The sequence below is a fragment of the Hemicordylus capensis genome, chromosome 5 (genome assembly GCF_027244095.1).
Source record: "Hemicordylus capensis ecotype Gifberg chromosome 5, rHemCap1.1.pri, whole genome shotgun sequence".
NCBI classification, from domain to species: domain Eukaryota; kingdom Metazoa; phylum Chordata; class Lepidosauria; order Squamata; family Cordylidae; genus Hemicordylus; species Hemicordylus capensis.
Genome location: NC_069661.1, coordinates 149540430 through 149559240, shown reverse-complemented (window position 1 = coordinate 149559240; position 18811 = coordinate 149540430). Strand labels below are relative to the sequence as shown.

The 18811-nt window shown below is 40.1% G+C and overlaps 2 protein-coding genes across 5 annotated transcripts in view; one reads left to right on the top strand and one right to left on the bottom strand.

Annotated features, from left to right (window-relative positions):
• Positions 1–18811, top strand: part of CCDC146 (coiled-coil domain containing 146) — a 116802-nt gene that overhangs the window by 35727 nt on the left and 62264 nt on the right. The window contains exon 2 of one of the 4 annotated variants that reach the window (XM_053251312.1): positions 4652–4771. The exons of the other annotated variants lie outside the window; for them this stretch is intronic. The gene's annotated coding sequence lies outside the window, so the exon portion shown is untranslated. The remainder of the gene's footprint in view (positions 1–4651; positions 4772–18811) is intronic. 4 annotated transcript variants of the gene reach the window in all.
• Positions 6823–17546, bottom strand: FGL2 (fibrinogen like 2). The gene is made up of 2 exons (XM_053251321.1): positions 16860–17546; positions 6823–11302 (listed from the first exon to the last, which is right to left on the bottom strand). Exons 1-2 carry the CDS (start codon positions 17464–17466, stop codon positions 10596–10598), a joined length of 1314 nt encoding a protein of 437 aa, XP_053107296.1. The 5' UTR covers positions 17467–17546; the 3' UTR covers positions 6823–10595.

The following is an 18811-nucleotide window of genomic DNA, read 5'->3' as shown; positions in this document are numbered from 1 at the left end:
CTCCACTTTTGCATGATGATGCCTTTCCATCAATTTCTTTCAGTTTCAGCTTTGCAATCATACTCCCAACCCACCCCAGAACCCAAAGACTTTGGTTTCTTGAAAGTTGCCATTACGACACATGAAACACACACATGTATGCCACAGGGTCTTTATAGCAAGGGCTAGCCTGAGTCCTTAGAAATGTGGAAACGATACAAAGGGAAGACCATAAGCTTCTAATGCAAAAAAACAGAGATTTATTGACTAACAATCAAAATATGCATTATTATTTAGGAAATCAGTGCATTAGGTACCTAACTACAATGCTAGCAAATCCAATTGTTGATGTGGGGAATTTCAATAGACTTAACTTGCTTGCATGTAACATGACATACTAAAGCAATACATTCAATTACATTCATAGAAATGAATGAAGAACTGGAGGGTTACCAGAATTGTTAGTCCTAGCGAGTCTCCTGAGCATTAAACTCACCTCTTTAACATGGCAATATAGTGTAGGGATTGTTTCCAGAAAGGTGGGGGTTAATTGACAATTAATAATTTAATAGGGCTTAATCATTCTTGGCTTGCAAGGAATTAAGGAGCCCCAAAGCAAAGTGATTTCAGATAGTGATTTAACTCTGAAGTTCTCAGAGTGAGAATCTCTGAGACACATCCACTGAATGTGCTCTCTCTCGGGACTTTAGTTGGGTCAATGGTCAGGTTAGCAAAGAGGTGAGCAACCTCAGTCCTTGGAGGCAGTTAAGATGTCAGGTTACATTTTCTGTCCTTGTGGGTTAAGTAAATTGTTCAGGTAAAGAGATAGTAGAGGGGAGAGTGGGAGAGAGAGAGAGACTAACTATAAGAAGGGTTTTTTATACCCTTTTTGAGTGGCTAAGCATGGTGTTTCTGCCTTTCTAGAATTTTTATCTAGTAGTGCTGGTTAATTCTGGTAATCTATTGTTTGACTGCCAAACTTAGTGTTCAGTAGGGGTGTGCACGAAATACATTTTGTGTTCCGGAACACAAAATGTGCGGGCCGTTCCGTTGACCCATGCTGAATGCCATACTGGATTCCAAAATGGTACTCTTCTGGCCACTCTGCATGCACAGAGGCCGGAAGAGTGCACTTGGGATGGGTTGGAACGTTTCACCTCAGAACAGATTGTTCCATTCCAAACTCAGAACATGCCCCCCCCCCTTAGAGGTGTTCTGTTCCAAGCTTGGAACCCTCAAAATGGCTCATTTTGAGCCCACTATGTTCTGCACACCCCTAGCATTAAGATAGGCTGAGTTGCTTAAGGGTGGAAATCTCACTATGGGTGTGAGGCTTGACCTACAGGGTGGATTTGGGGTAATCTACTTGGTTAGTTATTGCACAGCCACCTAATGGCACAGTGGGAAATGACTTGACTAGCAAGCCAGAGGTTGCGAGTTTGAATCCCCACTGATATGTTTCCCAGACTATGGGAAACACCTATATTGGGCAGCAGCACTATAGGAAGATGCTGAAAGGCATAATCTCAAACTGCGGAGGAGGCGGCAATGGTAAACCCCTCCTGTATTTTACCAAAGACCACCAAAGGGCTCTGTGGTCGCCAGGAGTTTACGACTCGATGGCACACTTTACTTTAGTTATTTCTCGGGGTGATTGCTCAGCAGTGGGGCCTTTTAGTACTGCTCCCAGCAGTTTCAATTTCCTGAGGTAGCTTCATATTATTGTGCATACCAACATGGTTACTGTCCTTCCAGAGTCTTCCCAAGTCTGCTGATTTACTCAGATACTTGTTCAGCCTGATTTAGTATTTGAAATTCCTAAGTGGAGGTGAATACTGTCACCAAAACCTTCCCTTATTTTCCATTTGCAGCCGGATAGGGAGTGCAGGTACCATGGTGGTGCTACCCCACACCACCCTCTCTGCCTGGTGGGAGCACTCTGACACTGATGGTTCAGAATGTCCCTGACTATTGGGGAGAAGGCAGCCCCCATCCCAGGTTGGGGGAAAATACAGTTGGAAGCCACTCATGGGCACCTCAAGCGAAAAAGAGGTGACTGCTCCACCTGAAGCACTGGCCCGGAGGGCTCACCCTGTCATGATGGCAGAGGCCTCATCTCAGTCATGCAAGACGGCAGAGTGTCCATCATCAAGCATGGGGTCACCTAGATCCTCTTCCCTTCCCCAGCAGGGAGAGAAGAACTGAGGTGTCCCCACCCCCCTCCTGGCTGTAAGGTGTAGCGCCAGGCTCATGGGACCACTCAAGAGTTCCCAGGACCTGGACCACGGGGCTCCTTCTGCCAGGCCAGCCTCACTTCTCTTTCCCCCAACTGTTGGGGGAGCAAGGGGGCTGCTTGCCGCTTCTCGGAGAGATCTGGAACCATCACACTTGCCTGACACAGGCAGGACTCTCCTGGCCAGGTGGGGGACCCCCAGGAAGCTCAGAAGCTTTCTGGTTGTTCTCTGGGGTCCTGAAAACCCTGTCACCATAAATCTCCACACACATGGTCAAGGAGTGGACTGCTTCCCATGGAGCCCATCAGAGACCAGGACGAATTCAAAATGGTCAGGCCTCTATAACTCCTTCCTAGGCAAGCTGATCAAAGCTTTGGATGGAGATGGATTTGGAGTTGCATCTCAGAGAGCAGGTCTACCCATTGGCTCTGACAGGTAGACTAGTGCTGCCTGCCTGCCCTTTCTCCTCTGCCTGTTAACCTGACTGGCTGCACAACCTGCCTTCCTGGCTGGACTCTGAATGTTATTAAAGATGGGGGATGTGGGGGTTAAAAGAAGTGCATTACAATAGGAAAAAAGACAGTATATTGACACCTATTCTTCAGAGAAGAGTAATTAAAAACACTTATTAAAGTAGCTCCAACTCCACCACATAGCAGTGTTATTTTACTTGAATAACTTCATGGAACTAGCATATCTGTTTTTAATTACCATTATCCCATGCTAACTGAGAAAAGAGGCACCTTTTAAAGTGGTGATTCTCTTTACTGAGCAGGGGAAAAGCAACTGGCCCTAGCCATCCCCAGCACAGCATCCCTCCAGCGGCTGTTGCTGGTGTCTGTCTTATGTTTTTTTTTTAGATTGTGAGCCCTTTGGGGACAGGGAGCCATTTTATTTATTTATATCTATATAAACTGCTTTGGGAACTTCTGTTGAAGAGCGGTATATAAATATTTGCATTGTATTATTATTATTTTATTAATGATTTCTAAAGTACTTTTCAGTATACTTCTTATTATCTTGTTTGCCGTAACCACAGGGGAGTTTGAAAGGCAGGGATTTAAACCTGGGTCGTCCATGCCAACATTTAATTTTCAATCCACTAGCGTTAAATATTTTGGATATTCTCCAAGTCGCTGAGTGTGAGGAATTTGTATTGTTACAAAATCTGCAAAACTGCAAATTTGAACAAAATTAGGTACTTCTGTTGGTTTTATGCAGGAATAAACATCTCACTCTGACGCTGTTCACAAATGTAGAAGTCATCATTTTGCTTTCTGTCTTGGCATGTTTGATGCTCAGCAATCTATGCCCAGCGTTCTTTTAGATTATCAAGCTTTCAGGCATTGCTTAAAGATAATAATTGCTATATCTGAGCTGCTATATAATCCAGACTTAACATTTCCCTGTTGGAAATGTCTTAGGGCCAAACTACCTTTTTTGTCCCCCCACCCCCGGAGGTAGGTATGTTATTTACAAACTGCAGCCATGGAGCCAGCAGTCTATCTTGGAAGACCCAAAAGCTTTTGGGTTTTGTTTTGTTTTTAATAACACTAATGAGGGAGGTTTGAAAAGACCCCTGTGCCTCCCCATGCAAACAGATTCTAAAGCAGATTGTAGCCTTCATGGCTGCAACTTAACTCCGTTCCCAGCCCCTTGACTCATTTGGGGCTCATAACTTGACTCATTGTTACATAAGAACAGCCCTGCTGAATCAGGCCCAAGGCCGATCTGGTCCAGCGTCCTGTTTCACACAGTGGCCCAGCAGAGAAGCCTCTCAGAAGCCCACAAGCCGGGGCTGAGGGCTTGCCCTCTCTCCTGCTGTTGCTCACCTACAACTGGTATTTAGCGGCATCTTGCCTCTGCGGCTAGAGGTGGCCTATAGCCACCAGACTAGTAGCCATTGCATGATCCATGTAGTTTGATCTGAGGTCAAGATTTACAAAGTTCAAGCATAAAAACAAAATGTTCAATATTATTTTCATTTTATTTATTTATTTTATTTATATACTGCTCCTCCAAAAATGGCCCAGTATTAAACACTGTTCAGTGTAAACTATGGCAATATGAAACATCTTAATGTTTTCCTTTTGGGCATATATTAAGGAAAATGGATTGAAAGACTGCAAATATTAAAATAATTGCCCCTTTTTACTTGAACCCATGGGACAAGTAGAGAGAGTGTGGTGTGGAGGCTTCAAGGTCAGGGGAACGGAGACAGTTAATTCTGTTTTGGAATGACAAAATTTGGCAAGCATGTTAAACTATCTGTAGATGTAACACATCAGTTTTGCAAGTAGAATTCTTTCCATATTCAGAACATGGTACTGTACTGATTGTGTTTGCTTCTAAAACATTGTTGCAGAGATTTTGACATTTCCTTTTGCACAGAATCCTTAAGAGGGATAGGCATCTCTCTCTTCTTCCCTTTCCCACAGGGCACCACTATGACCTAGACTGCACCTCCATACTGTTCCCTACATGTCTCGTTCCTTCACTTCCAGCCAGTCTGGTTTTTGGTACTGCAGAAAAGACCCACAGCTGCAATATCCTCCAAGGCAAGCTACTCCCACCCCTTATTCCCTTTTCCCTGTTGATACACTTCTCACTCACCTTTGGGGAACCCTCTTCTGCTTATCTTCTGTCTATCTATCTATATACTTCTCTAAGGCATACCTGTGGATAATCCCGTGCATGGCATCTCTTGTGAGAGTTTGTGAGCAGAAGCATCATGGTGATTGGGCAGTGAAGATTCCATATGCAGATAGGGAGGAGGAGCCTCTGAGAGCAGACACACCATGGTGATTAGACAGTGTGGATTCCATATTCAGATAGGGAAGAGGAGACTGTGGCACCATGGTGATTGGGCAGTGGGGATTCCATATGCAAATAGGGAGGAGGCGCCTGTGATGGTTAAGGTCAGTTGGAATGCAGCTGTTACTGGTTAGAGCAATCAAGTACTAATACGCATATGCTCTGCGCAGGTTAAGCTAGTTAACTTTCTAAAGTTATGGCCTGTGGTTTTATCAGCTCTACTTCTTAGAGGAGGAGGAAACAATTTTTAATGACTTTACACTTTCCTGCTTTTTACATGTTGCCATTCCTTACAGACCCTGACATTTCACTGCTATAGTTTTTTTTTAAATTAGACTAACCCTTTCCTTCCTATAAAGAAAAGAAAGGATTTGTATCCATTAATCCAAAACATATTGTTTTAGGTGTGGCTTTACTTCAGATCACTTTATCTCATCTTAACTTCCTTTGCATTGTGACAGCAGATATATGCAAGCAGTTGTTTTCCTTACAAGAAGTAACCCATTTCTAATAGAAGGAAATGCTTTGCAGCTTCACATCCAGTACCTTCTATTCTGAGTGGCAGCTACTCTCCAAAAGACTCAGTTCTCATTATCAGACAGCCTTTAAAATGGGAAGGCCAGGGACTGAATTGGGGACTTTCTATATGTACCACTGAAATACGGACCTTTCCCCAAACTCCTCAGTTATGAAGCAGCACTAAGACTTGAACTTGGGAGTCCTGCAAATCAAGCATCAGCTCTCTGCTGTGCTGCTATGTCTCTGCAACAGTTTTCTGGTTTCGCTCCGTTCATGCCAAGAAATAAGGGTGTGCTTGGATGAGCACTTAGACCCTGGCAAACTTGTATTTTTTTAATGGCTTGGAAGTCTCTTGGGAGTTTGCAGGAAAACCTGCTGTAATCACCCTTGCTTTCTAAACATTCTGCAAATCTGCAGTTTTAGGTTTCAGATGATAAATACTGAATTTTTATTACATGCTTTTGTAAACGAAATGTATTTAATCAGCCTTTGTGGAAAGCAAAGAGGAATTTTCATCTATAAGTATTTCTCAAATGAGAGCAACACTGGTAATTGTTCAAAAGCCTGATGCCCACACCTAGTGTAATCAGAGGCGTAGCTAGGGGAGAGGGGGCCTATGTTTGCACCTCTTCCCAGCAGCTCCTCGGAGGGAGATAATGAAGAAAATAGGGAGGGGTGGATTGGGGGGGGAGGCCCTCAGGAGCTGGGGAGCCTGGATTCTTTGAACCCAGCCACTCAATTATAGCTATGCCCCTGAGTGAAATAAAGCTGACAGTTTCACAGCCAGGATGTTCTTTGGATTAAGTGTAGCAGTCTGGACAAAATTTAGACCTTAGATCCAGTCCTGTGTTGAAGATTATAAGTAATGTCAACCAGTTCAAAATTATACTTTTATGTTAACAAGTGTAATTTTTCAGCTCTGTTCATTTGTATAACATCCCCCCCCCCACACACACAAAGTACATCTCTTGCTGTGTTGAATGACAGTGGCCATCCTTTGCTGATTTAGACAACAGTTTGGTGTTCAAAGTTCATTTGAAGCCAAACAAAACCAACTAGGGATTGTTTTGGTTTCCCTGGCTACTCTGTTTCTGACCTTAAGGGCCACTATATTTTAACAAAGGTGCTTCAAAGGGTAATTAAAACACAGAATGCAAAATTGGAATTCATAAACAAATGTATTGTGTATTTTAGAATTTAAGTAAGGATTGTGAGTGAATCTTGGATTCACTTATAGGATATGCCAAGACCTAATGTTAAATAAGCTTCAAGCCCATTTAAACCTTCTTACTTTTATTTTGTAGACAGTAATAATGACAATTTACACCCAAAAAGACAGAAGGAAAATAACTCCAGGAGATAAGAGCTTGTGTATTACTTACAGACTAACTAATCATACATTAAAAACAATTAGATAGGAACAATACTGAAAGATCTGTCAACTAGGCAGACCATTAGATGTGTCAGCTAGGCCATAAAAACATATTTTACAGGAGGGTGCACAAAATGATGATCGTTTTTGACATGGAAACAAAAGGATGCTACCTAGTATGAAAAGAGCTTCACTTAGCCATACTCACTCAAGCCTGTTTAATTGTCATGGATTCCAGCCAGGGAACTGGGAATTCTGTGAGGCAGCTAGGTCTCTCTAATAGAACATTATGTGAACCCTCACAAAGCTATAGTTTCTGCATTCTTATTTTTATTTTTTTGGAAGAAACCATGCCACTTAAACCAGTTTTGAACTTGTTTTCTGTTTTGGAGATGTGCATTTGGAAAAGTAAAATGGGCTGAGAGTAACAACATTTCATTTATAAGAAACCACCTTAGCAACTAATCTTCTTTTCATTGTTTCTGTACTATTTTTTACTATGTGATTTTAGACCTTTTTTTGGTTTTTGATTAATCTGGGATAGGTATGTGTAATTATACAGACTGATACCTATTACACGGCTAGGTCATGGATACTGAATATTTACTTTGAACTGAACTGATATTTACTTTCTTAAGGTGATTGCTTTGGTTCTTAATTTCAATATCTTTATCTATATTTTTGGAAGATTCTTGAACATAAGACTCAAAGACCATTCTTTTTAGTGTATTTTATTTTATTTAAAACATTTATATATCAGCTCTCCACTAATATTGGCCTCTAAAGTGCTGCACAGATAGTTAGACAATGCATTATAAAGAACACAAAAGCAGCACAGGTGGCCCTCATTATCTGCGGGAGCTCCATTCCTGCCAGTTTCTGCAGATAATGGAACCGCGGCTAACAAGACCTTAAGCCAATGGCAATTGGGAGGTTAGGTTCCTGGAGGGCAGCACACACAAAAACACAATGCAAAGGCAGAAACTGGAGAAATAATGTACCGTGCCATGCTCTGCAAGTCTCCAGCTGTCCAGCAGTGCCCCCCAAACCCCCAATTCGGCTGATTTTCCACAAAAAAAAATCATGGGATTTAAAAACAAGAAACAAAAGAGCCACAAAATGGCTCCGTTTAGCAAAATGGTAGCCAGAAATGACCTCAAGAAGTAATTTCTGGCCACCCTGAAACTACAGATACATGCATTTTAAGTATTTTTTTTAAAAGTGTATAAACCAAAGTTGGGTCTCCATTGCCAAGCTACGGATATGCAAAACTGCGGGTGACAAGGGTCACCTGTACAGAAATAGCAGCCAATAAAACAGCAAATAAATTATGAATAAAAACCTTCAGAAATTAGTTGCTACCAAAAACTTGGGCAAATAAAAAATATTAAATTGGTGTTTAAATGATAGTAATAGAGGTTCCTAATGAATATACCTAGGGAGGATGTTCTGTAGTCTGGGTGCTCTCATACAAAACCCCCTTCCTTGGAAGCTACCCATCTCACCTCTGGAAGGGGAGGGGGCTTCCAGATTATAGGGTGTATACTCTATAGATTATAGATATCGAGTATAGATCTCAACTGAAGATCTTAATGCATGGGCAGCTTCATACAGGAATAAGTCCTTTTTAGATACCTTGGTTCCAAATCTTTTAGGACTTTCAGGTGAAATCCATATTCCAAATTATGGTTGCTACTTATCTTCCATTAACTTCAGCAAGATTTAGAGGAAGTCTTTTAATGTACATCAGCTGAATGTTATCATTCAGTTATATATCATAACTTAAAGATTGTCTCTTCTAGACAGCATGTGATCTTTAGTACTGCTGTGTGTCATCAGAACACAATTTGAAACAAAGATTTTACACGCTTTCAACATTGAAATTTGTATTCCTTTCCACTTAAAAATGTTTAAAATGAAGAAAAATAAAGCATGTACAGCACATTAAAGCATAATTCCATCTATTAAAAACCCTTTACTAATACCTATATTCATATTTATCAATTTACCTTTTGGTCATTGACAGCAATATGCAATGAAAATCTTAATTGCATACATTTGAAGAAACTGTTGTGCTTTAAATCTTAATCTTAAATTATCTATGTGTAATCATGTCTTCTTTTCTAACATTCACTCTACAAGTTGTTGGACAATTGTCTTAACAAAAAAGTTGTACAACAAAAATGGAAATAACTGTTTACAAAAATGAAGCATTATACTAATCCCTGTCCTATAAAATCGTTCCTGCAATATATTATACATATACCTTTCCTATAAGGTCATTCTATTGATGGCAACTCTGAAAGAAATAAAAGAACACGAACATATATCTGCACATATACATATATTGGCTTTCATATTTCAACATTCCTACTGAAGAAGCCAAACTCCACTTAGTTTAGAATTACAGACAATAGGTTTCTAAAAAGTCCAGGAATATACCTGAATTCTGTTTGGTGGAGAGGGTATGGCATATGTCATCTTTTCCCATAGCATTCCAAAAGGAGGGACCTAAGTTAGTTAGTTAGTTAGTTAGTTAGTTAGTTTTATTCAATTTATATACCACCCTTCCTGAAATGGCTGATGGCTGTTAAATATCAGTTGCTGCTACCTCTCCATTGGGCCATGAAGGCACCTAGCAAGGAGACAATGTGGATTCTTCCTGACAGCTCTCCTTGTGCATTGATTTGTTGACTGGGTAGGTGACACCAAGGCATTTGTGTCATCCCTGCATGTTGGTTGGTGCCTTCCATGCAATGGTAATGCGGGGGCATCATCAGTTCATCACAATTTTATGTAAGGTGTGTTGCAGCATAGTTGCTGCAATCCAGATTAACAAAGCTCCATGCCAGCCAAAAATTCAGGAGGAAGGGGAGGCCAAAGAAATCCCTGTGCTGTGTTAGTCAGATTCAACAGCACCTTCAGCACTTCTCTCATAGCACCCACACTTTTGTTCGTCTGGATGTCAGCCATTATGTTAATCAATTCCCTTTCCTCTATTAAATTAGTAAGTTCATTAGAAATGCTATCTTAATAGCATTTGACAGACGTTTGATTACAAATTGGAGTTTTTGTTCTGACACAGTTAAAAATAAAAACTGGCAGTGGCAAGGAATGATTCCTCATCTACAACATACAGCTGCTGCTGCTTCTTTTTTTAAAAAAAAATCAGTAATAGGCAACTAGTTATCCTACTTGGAATTAGTAGGATAACTAGTTATACTTGGAATGAAGTTAGTTTTGCCCATCGCCTTTAAAGCAGGTTGTCAATTTCCTGAAGATATTTCTGGACTCCAGTGAGGGAGCAGTATAAATGAAGGACACTGAAGCTGTCTGTTTGCTCTTTGGCTGAACAAACCTGGTTGTAGCATGTAGATGGGAGCAGTTACTGATAATGACACTGTATTGATGGAATGACTTTGAAGTTAATATGACAAAGTAAGCTTAAGTCAATATGGCAAAGTACTGAAAGCTTAAATCCTAGGTGGTGGTCATGGTTCAGGCTGAAACATTATTTGCTATAAGGATGCAAATTCTTGTCTGTATATTCAGAATTTAACAGAAACAAATAGAATTATTTTAATAAAATATTGTGCACAAATGCTGAAAAAAGTGCCAATACTGGGGTATTTTTTAAAACTATAATCCCATATAAATGTATAATTAAAAAAATTAATTCATGGCATAAAGACCTTGGGTCTCATCATCATTCTGACCTTTTTGAAAGGCTGTCTGTAACCATTTGGAATATTTTCAGAGATCCCAGGCCAAGTGCCCCAGAAAATCCCATTGCGAACACCTTTGTATTTCTTGTCATAATATTTGCCGTTTAGGTTAGCAGCCAAACACGCATCAAACCACCACCCAGAGCTGTAATATGCTCCACAGTTTCCTCTGGAATATCTGTCATTGTCTCTGTCTGGAGTGGTGAAGAACTTTTGATCATGATTATAAAATTTGTTGAAGTGCAGAGCATCCCCAGCTGTGCCGCTGTAGCTACCAATACTCAACCGGTATTTGAGAAATTCATTGGCCACGTAGAACTGTTCATATTTTGCATATTCTCTGACGCCATTTAAATCCTCAAGTTCAATTCTTAGTTGCATATCTTTGCTTTTGGTCAGAAGGTGAATTTTGTCATTCCCCAGCCAGAAGTCTCTGCTGAGGTTTCCAAACCCATTCTTATAATCATTCCACGTTCTGTTGAAGTTAGTACTGCCATCCTGACGCATCTGGAACACTGTCCAACCACCTCCCATAGATTCCATGTCACAGTAAGCGTCAAAGCTAGCATTTCTTGGGTCAGGAGTGAGTCTGTAGATGCCATTGTGTCTCTTACCTATTGCAAAATAGTCAGCACAATCTCCATGTAGAAGCTGCATAACTGGACAGAAGGAAAAAAGATGGCCATGTTACAGGTATTTTTGATTCACAATCTGTTTGCTAACCGCTAACTTGGCAAAGAGGCACCTTTTAACATGATGATTCTCTTTATTTAGCAGGGGGAGAGTAACTGGCCCTATCCACCCCCAGCACAGTACTTCCAGTGACTGTTGCTGGTTTCTGTCTTATGTTTATTTTTAGACTGTGAGCCCTTTGGGGACAGGGAGCCATCTTATTTATTTGTTGTGTCTCTGTGTAAACCGCCCTGAGCCATTTTTGGAAGGGCGGTATAGAAATCAAATAAATAAATAAATATTTGGACTTCTCTAGAAACAGCAGTATAATACATAAACATAATACAAAAGAAAGTCAACTGAATCCATAACTGAATTTATATTTTCATGTTAGCTTGCTTAGTATCAACGCTAAGTTAGCTTTTTGATGTTTTGTTTTATATTTATGTGTATAAAGAAAAAGTTGCTCAGTGAAGCTGAGGAATTACTTTCTTTATAGGTTTCTGAGGGCATCATTCCAGATTACAGTTTTCTGTGTTTCTGAAAATCATGGCAGTAAAAAAAATGTGTAATGTGGGGAATAGCCCTAAGGGAAACGATGAGCATATGTTGGGGCTGGATTGAATTTAAGGAGTCCTATACTTATAGAAAGCTTGCCAGGGATTTTTGAAAAATCTATACAACTCTATAGGCTACCTTTCAGCTCCTTTTCTTGCTGCTGGGGATATCAGCTTCTTCTTGGCAAAGGTAAGAACTTGCTTGGGCTTTTTTTTTTTTTTTTTGGTTCACACTAGAGACATCATCACATGTCAGATACACCACTGATACCAGCAGTCATCAAGTTGATGAGTATTAGACATAATATGGTTCTCAGCCTGTTCGTCAAAAGGTGAAATAAGTGAAAGCTTCATTGCTGATTCTCTTTAATAAAATATCTTGGAGCCATTGAGATGTGCTGTGACTACCCTCTAAGGCCACGTTTTTCTCATATTGAGCCAATTCAGACATAATGGAGAGCCAGTATTATATCCCATCTTTGCACAATGTTCATGAGCCTTGAGAGCATATACTCCCTCATCTCCTGCCCATGCAAGAGTTGGAAGTATTCATATTCCAACTGGTTAGGAACAAGACAGGATTGTTCAAACCAAACAATCCAGTTTTATTCTAACCAAAATTGCAAAATAAACTAGGATCTGAACCTGAGATTGGATTGAGATGCTGCTTCATTTTGCAACTTTGGTTAGAACTGGACAGGATCACTTGGCTTATGTAATGAGAGATCCTGGATTGTTCATAACCAGAATCAGAAGTGGATACTTTCAGCTCTCATGTGGGTGGGGTGGAGTGCTCAATCCTGAGGCTCATGGATGTTGTGCAAAGCCAGGATATAGTCCTGGTTGCGTTCGAACCAGCACTTAGCTCTATGTGAGAATTCTGGATTCCTGTATGGCCTTCATTGCATACAGCTGGAATAGCACTGTCCATATTATTTTTTCCATTACAATTATACATTATATTAATATATTTTAATATAATAATCTGATATTAATGTAATAATATGATAAAAATAATATACAGTTTGATATAGGTCTTCAGCTGATATTTGTTAACGTTTGCATTCAAAATTAATCAATGTCCTTTCATGGAAGGCAGGGACATTTTATTTGCTACTAGACTGGCATAAAGTTGGCTATTGTTTCCTATTGTTTTAAGTAGAACTAGAATATAAAAAATGTCCCAAGTTGTTACAAACTATTATGTACAATTGATGTCATTGTTCTCAGAAAAAATGCAGTTTAAGAGAATCACATTTGTTTCCTGTACAAGAGTATTGCATAACTGCTGAGCTTTTGGAGTGGAAAAAGGTTTGGACAGTATACTAAGCAGGAACAAAAAACTTCTTCCTCTCAGCAATTTATTTTATGCAAAAGATATTTCTTCCAGGTGTTTCCTGGTGATTATAAACCCACTTTATTTCCTTAGCCATTAATAATACTTTGCTGACGAACTTTACTAATGACATGTTCTGAAAGTTATGTAAGAATTTGCTCACATGTACTATTTAATCTGAATCTTAAAGAATAAGGTAATTAGGAACATAGGAAGCTGCCCTATACTGAGTCAGACCATAGGTCCATCTAGCTCAGTATTGTCTTCACAGACTGACAGTGGTTTCTCGAAGGTTGCAGGCAGGAATCTCTCCCAGCCCTGAGGGAACTTGGAATCGTCTACTCTTCCCAGAGCGGCTCCATCCCCTGAGGGGAATATCTTACAGTGCTCACATGTGGTCTCCCATTCAAATGCAACCAGGGTGGACCCTACTTAGCTAAGGGACAAGTCATGCTTGCTTCTACAAGACCAGCTCTCCTCTCCGCCTCAATTCACTGTTTTTGTGTTGTTTGTCAGGAGCACCTGCTTTGCATGAAGAAGGTCTCCAGGTTCAATTCCTGGTATCCTCAAGTAGGCCTGGGAAATACCCCGCTCTGAAACCCTGGGAGCTGCTGCCAGTCAGGGCAGCAATACTGACATACTGTAGATGGGAGCTGCTGTATTGTAGACAATACTGACATAGATGGGAGCTGCTGCCAGTCAGGGTAGACAATACTGACATAGATGGATCGACAGTCATTCACTAGAGGGCAGCTTTATATGTTTATTTTCATAGTAAATAAACATGTTTATTTTCATAGTAAATTACATTAACTCATATAGTTCCACTACACCTGACAAATAATTTAACTATGACATAATACAATTAATTTGTCCTGCTGTTGCTGTCCAAAATTGCAATAATCTATGTGAATTAATTGCTTTCCTGAGACAATTACAATTGAATTATGAACAAAGAGTGGAAATAGGAAGCTTTGCTTGTTTTGCTAACATTTAAAGTCCTGATTTTAAGTGTAGTGAATATGCAGATGATGCTATGAAGTATAATAGTGATGTGCTTTCAGCTGTACTCATTATTCATATCTCCCTAGTCTGGTTTGCAGACAGCTCACATAGCAAACTGTTTCTTTTTTTAGTTCATTGTGAGGACACTGATCTGAACTAATAAATATGTAATAAAGATTACTCAAGAAATCTCTGTATATAGGAAGAGGTTTTCCTATTAATTTCAGTATAACCTTTGGGAAGACTGGGTTATTCCAACACAAATACAATTCTCTCTTAAGGTGTTCACATGATACACAAGCACCTCAAGGGAGGAGACTACCAGAATAACTAACTCCCTTAGAATCAAGTACACCATTCTGATTCTGCTGGAAAAGGTCTCCACACTGAATTTGGAGTAAGCACGTTCATATGAAATAGCACATTGAGACAGCATGAAATTCCTATGCCTAGACATTTACACTAATAGGAATGTATGCCAGCACTTTGTTGTAGTTCCAGGTTTTCTTTATCAAACTTTATTAGCCTTCACAGTATGCTCTTAGATTAAGCCTTAATATTTTTGAGCAATTTGTTTCTTCCTCTATAATTAGGTTAACAGGATCACTTCCCTGTATTGCAAAAATAAAAAAATGTCCAAGTGATACTTGTTTCATTATGATCTGTTTAGAATAAATCATTTTGTAGCGATTTCTTGAAAAAGTCTACAGCTAGAAACAAATGCCAAAGTACTAATAACAATGTTTCTGTGGCAAAAGCTATCACCTGCACATTTTTGTTCTAATTTCAAACTGTAAAAGTATGCTGTTTGAGGGGAAATAATAACCAAAATAATCTTTCATTCTACATTGTTTATGTGTGGCATTTTGCCAAGATTCCACCCTCTATATATCGCATGCCATCCATGTGGGATGCATTAACACTGCTTAGGTTCACACATGTGCAGCTGTAAAACATAATCGTTTGTGTCATCCATCTGCAAGTCTACACCTTCCTCTAAATTCCTAAATGTATCTAATATGACAAGGTGTTCATAAACTAAAAGAAACACAGAAACTTTCCATGAAATAATATTTTGAATTAGCCTAGAAAATGTTAAAGTTCTTTGTTAAAGTGTGACTATGAGCTTAAAAATCACACTGACATAAAACTGAGGCAATTAATGATTCTGCAGCAGAGTAAGTGGTCTGAAGAAACTGAGCACACTGTGTCTAAATGCAGATGAAAAGTTCAAATGTACAATCCAGTTGTAAATAGTTTGATTAATTCAGCCACATTTTCTAGATATCTCTTATAACCATCTCTCATTCCACTACAAGAAACCTATTTCCTTACTCTTTTCTCTCTGAACTGAAATGAAAGTGTAATTGGTGTTGTCATGAATGCAAATACACAAAACAATCCACATATTGCTTCAGTAAAAATCTTCCTGTACGCATGTGTAAAAACAAAATTTGCCTTTTGATATTTTCCCTTCCCTTCTCTGTACTTCAGTAAGGCCAAATCCTAAAAGGTACTGATCCCAATCTAGCACTAGTCCTGGGCAAATAGTTCTGTGTAAAAAACTGATAGCCCCAAAGTGGGATGTTCATCTCTCTGTGCATCAAAGGATACATCCAGCAATCCAGTGGGACATGGGCATCTTCAGGAATATTTCTGGGAAAGGCAAAGGAGCCAGCATGGTGTAGTGGTTAGAGTGCTGGACTAGGACCAGGGAGACCCGAGTTCAAATCCCCATTCAGCCATGATACTTGCTGGGTGACTCTGGGCCAGTCACTTCTCTCTCAGCCTAACCTACTTCACAGGGTTCTTGTAAGGAGAAACTCAAGTATGTAGTACACCGCTCTGGGCTCCTTGGAGGAAGAGTGGGATATAAATGTAGAAATAAATAAATAAAAATATTCCTGCAATCCTATACCCACTTACCTGGGAGTAACCTGGCTCAATCGAGGGGGTTGTACCCTCTTGCTCCCCTGGATGCCCATGAGGTGGGATCCAGGTGAACATTGCAATGTGGAAAGGCATGTATATCCACATCAGCCCAAAGGCTGCTTCCACACATGGATCTTTCTTGCTGCATCAGTACAAAATAGTTGGTACTCCATAATAAGTTAGATGGAAATTTACTCAGCTTCTTGTAGGTATAAGTTTCTTTTATTGAGCATAGTAACACAATCTTTACTAGGTTGTGTCTCCATAAAATCTGTGCCATTCTGCTGCTACAGATGTTTTGCAAAAATAGTTTGTGTATCGAGGTAAGGGATACTCAAAACCTTGGAGCATTGATTGAAAAATCTCTGTAAAAACTGGGCTGTGTGAGTTTTTCATCTCATTCAACCAGCGTTAGCCTCTCTCTCAACTGAGCTAGCCAATCTCTGTAGCCAAAAGGAAGACAGTGGTTATTGTATTTTATGTTCCCCTGTTACTACCAGTGCATTGAATCTTAGTTATCTACTAGTTTTCCAGTATCCCAAGATCCCCCTGTTCCAAAGTATGTGGTGAATGAGCTCCTAGCACATGAGTTCTTAGGTGTGTGTAAGTGGCAGAAAACTTGTTTGTACTTTGTTTAATCTGATATACTTAACATCGTGCTGCTTTAATACATTTCGTAAATGCAGTGTTGTAAAGCATTAAAAGCAGACTTACCTGTTACTGGTTGTGTGACTGGGCATTTTGAAAAGCACTTGTCATCCAGACTGTTCACAAAAAATGTCAGGTTGGCTACTTTGTTGTCCACATAGCTTTCCACGTTGTTCATGCTTATGAGACTCATTTGCTCCTGTAAAGAATGGATCTGGTTCTTTGCATTCTTCAGACTGGCTGACAGCCTAGAAACCTTGCTCTGCAGTTCTTTTACTCTGTTATCTTGTATTTTGCTATTGTCTGTTGGAATGTCTGTGCCAAGTGGTAGGAATTCATTGCTGTCTTTTTCTTGATTGTCATCTGCCTGCAGCCTGCAGTCTTGGCAGGACTTCTTCATCTTGTTTACAACTTCCTTAAGGTTCTGGACTTCTTTGAGGGTCTTCTCAATCAATCGAAACTGCTTGGGTAGCTGGATAGTCATTGGAGGCAGGTTTATCTGGTATGGGCATTCTTCTCCTTCATCACATTTTCCGCTGCTTTTGAGTTTTACAGGGCAAGCATCAATAACTTTTTCTTCTCTGATGCTCTCGGTGCTGTCATCTGTCACTGCAGAGCCATCTGTGACCAGCAGCACAGCCGCCGTGAGCAAAGTCAAGTAAACGAACTTCATTTTTCCGAGCTGTCAGCCCTGTGAGGAAGTATGCAAAGTTCCAGCGACTTTTATAAAGGGCAGCTAGCTGCAGCCTGTGAGGTTTCAGACAGACTGCCTGCACTGTTCTCAGAAAAGGGTGGGAGTTTTGTTGCATCACAACAAGCTGCAGTGCTATTAATAGTAGAATGAAGTAGGTAGTTCTAGGGAAATGTACTCAAGCTTACATATCAATAAACATTATTTCCAGCACCCTGTACACAAACAAAATTTATGGATGGATGGATCCAATAGAGGTTTAAAAGCAAACAAATCTGTATTTGCTGTAGCATGCATTTAATTTGAAAACCTAAACTGAAAACTCCTATGCTTGTCATTTTAGCATCATGAAATTGGGACTTTTGACAAATCGGTTTTCAAACTGTGTTCCATGAAATCCTGGGGTTTCTTCCATGGTTCAGTGTGAAGATGGATAATAGTAGACAAGAATAGCTTGGCCACTGCCACTGTTCCCTGCCACTTGCAGCCACAGCTGAGTGTTGGATACACACCAGAGTGCCTTATTATTATTATTATTATTATTATTATTTACATTTATATCCCGCTCTTCCTCCAAGGAGCCCAGAGCGATGTACTACATACTCAAGTTTCTCTTTCACAACAACCCTGTGAAGTAGGTGAGGCTGAGAGAGAAGTGACTGGCCCAGAGTCACCCAGCTAGTTTCATGGCTGAATGGGGATTTGAACTCGGGTCTCCCCAGTCCTAGTCCAGCACATTAACCACTACACCACGCTGGCTCTCTTTTTAGTTCCTCTGAGGCAACAGAAGCTCAAGAAGCTTGACCAACACCCTGCATGAACTGAGAGTGCACTCTAGAATACTTCCCAGAATCCTCTGCAATAAGCAATAATTTCGTGGCAAATGTGCAAGTGTTTCACGATAGACAACTGTGTGTGGACAGGGTTCCCTGAGCATAAGAAGTTCTAAAGCCACCATACTAGAGAGTCTCTGCTGAAGGAACAATATGAGAATCATCCAATGGAAAAGAAGGGAAAATGCAGCTTAAATTATATTGCATCCCCCTTCTTTTAGGGAACACTGAGGAAGCAGTTCTGCTGAAGGCTGGCAAGCTCAGTCTTCAAGAGTACTTTAGGGTATGGATTCCTTTTCACCATCTAACATAGCAGATTAGTGCTGTTTTGAAGCAGGCTTAGTTTTTGTGGGACCCAAACATCATTGCTATAGTGTAAATATACTCTCTTAGCAGCACAACTCTCACTCTTAAAAAGTGTATTGGCACAAAATCTTGCTCTGTGTGAAAACTTAAAATGCATCATTCCCAAGATTCATCAAGCCATTCTCATT

Excerpts from the sequence above, each read along its gene's own strand:
- FGL2 (XM_053251321.1), bottom strand. The coding sequence starts at position 17,466 with ATGAAGTTCGTTTACTTGACTTTGCTCACGGCGGCTGTGCTGCTGGTC. Across the intron at positions 11,303-16,859 it reads AGTCACACAACCAGTAACAG|TTATGCAGCTTCTACATGGA; the intron begins GTAAGTCTGCTT and ends CCTTCTGTCCAG.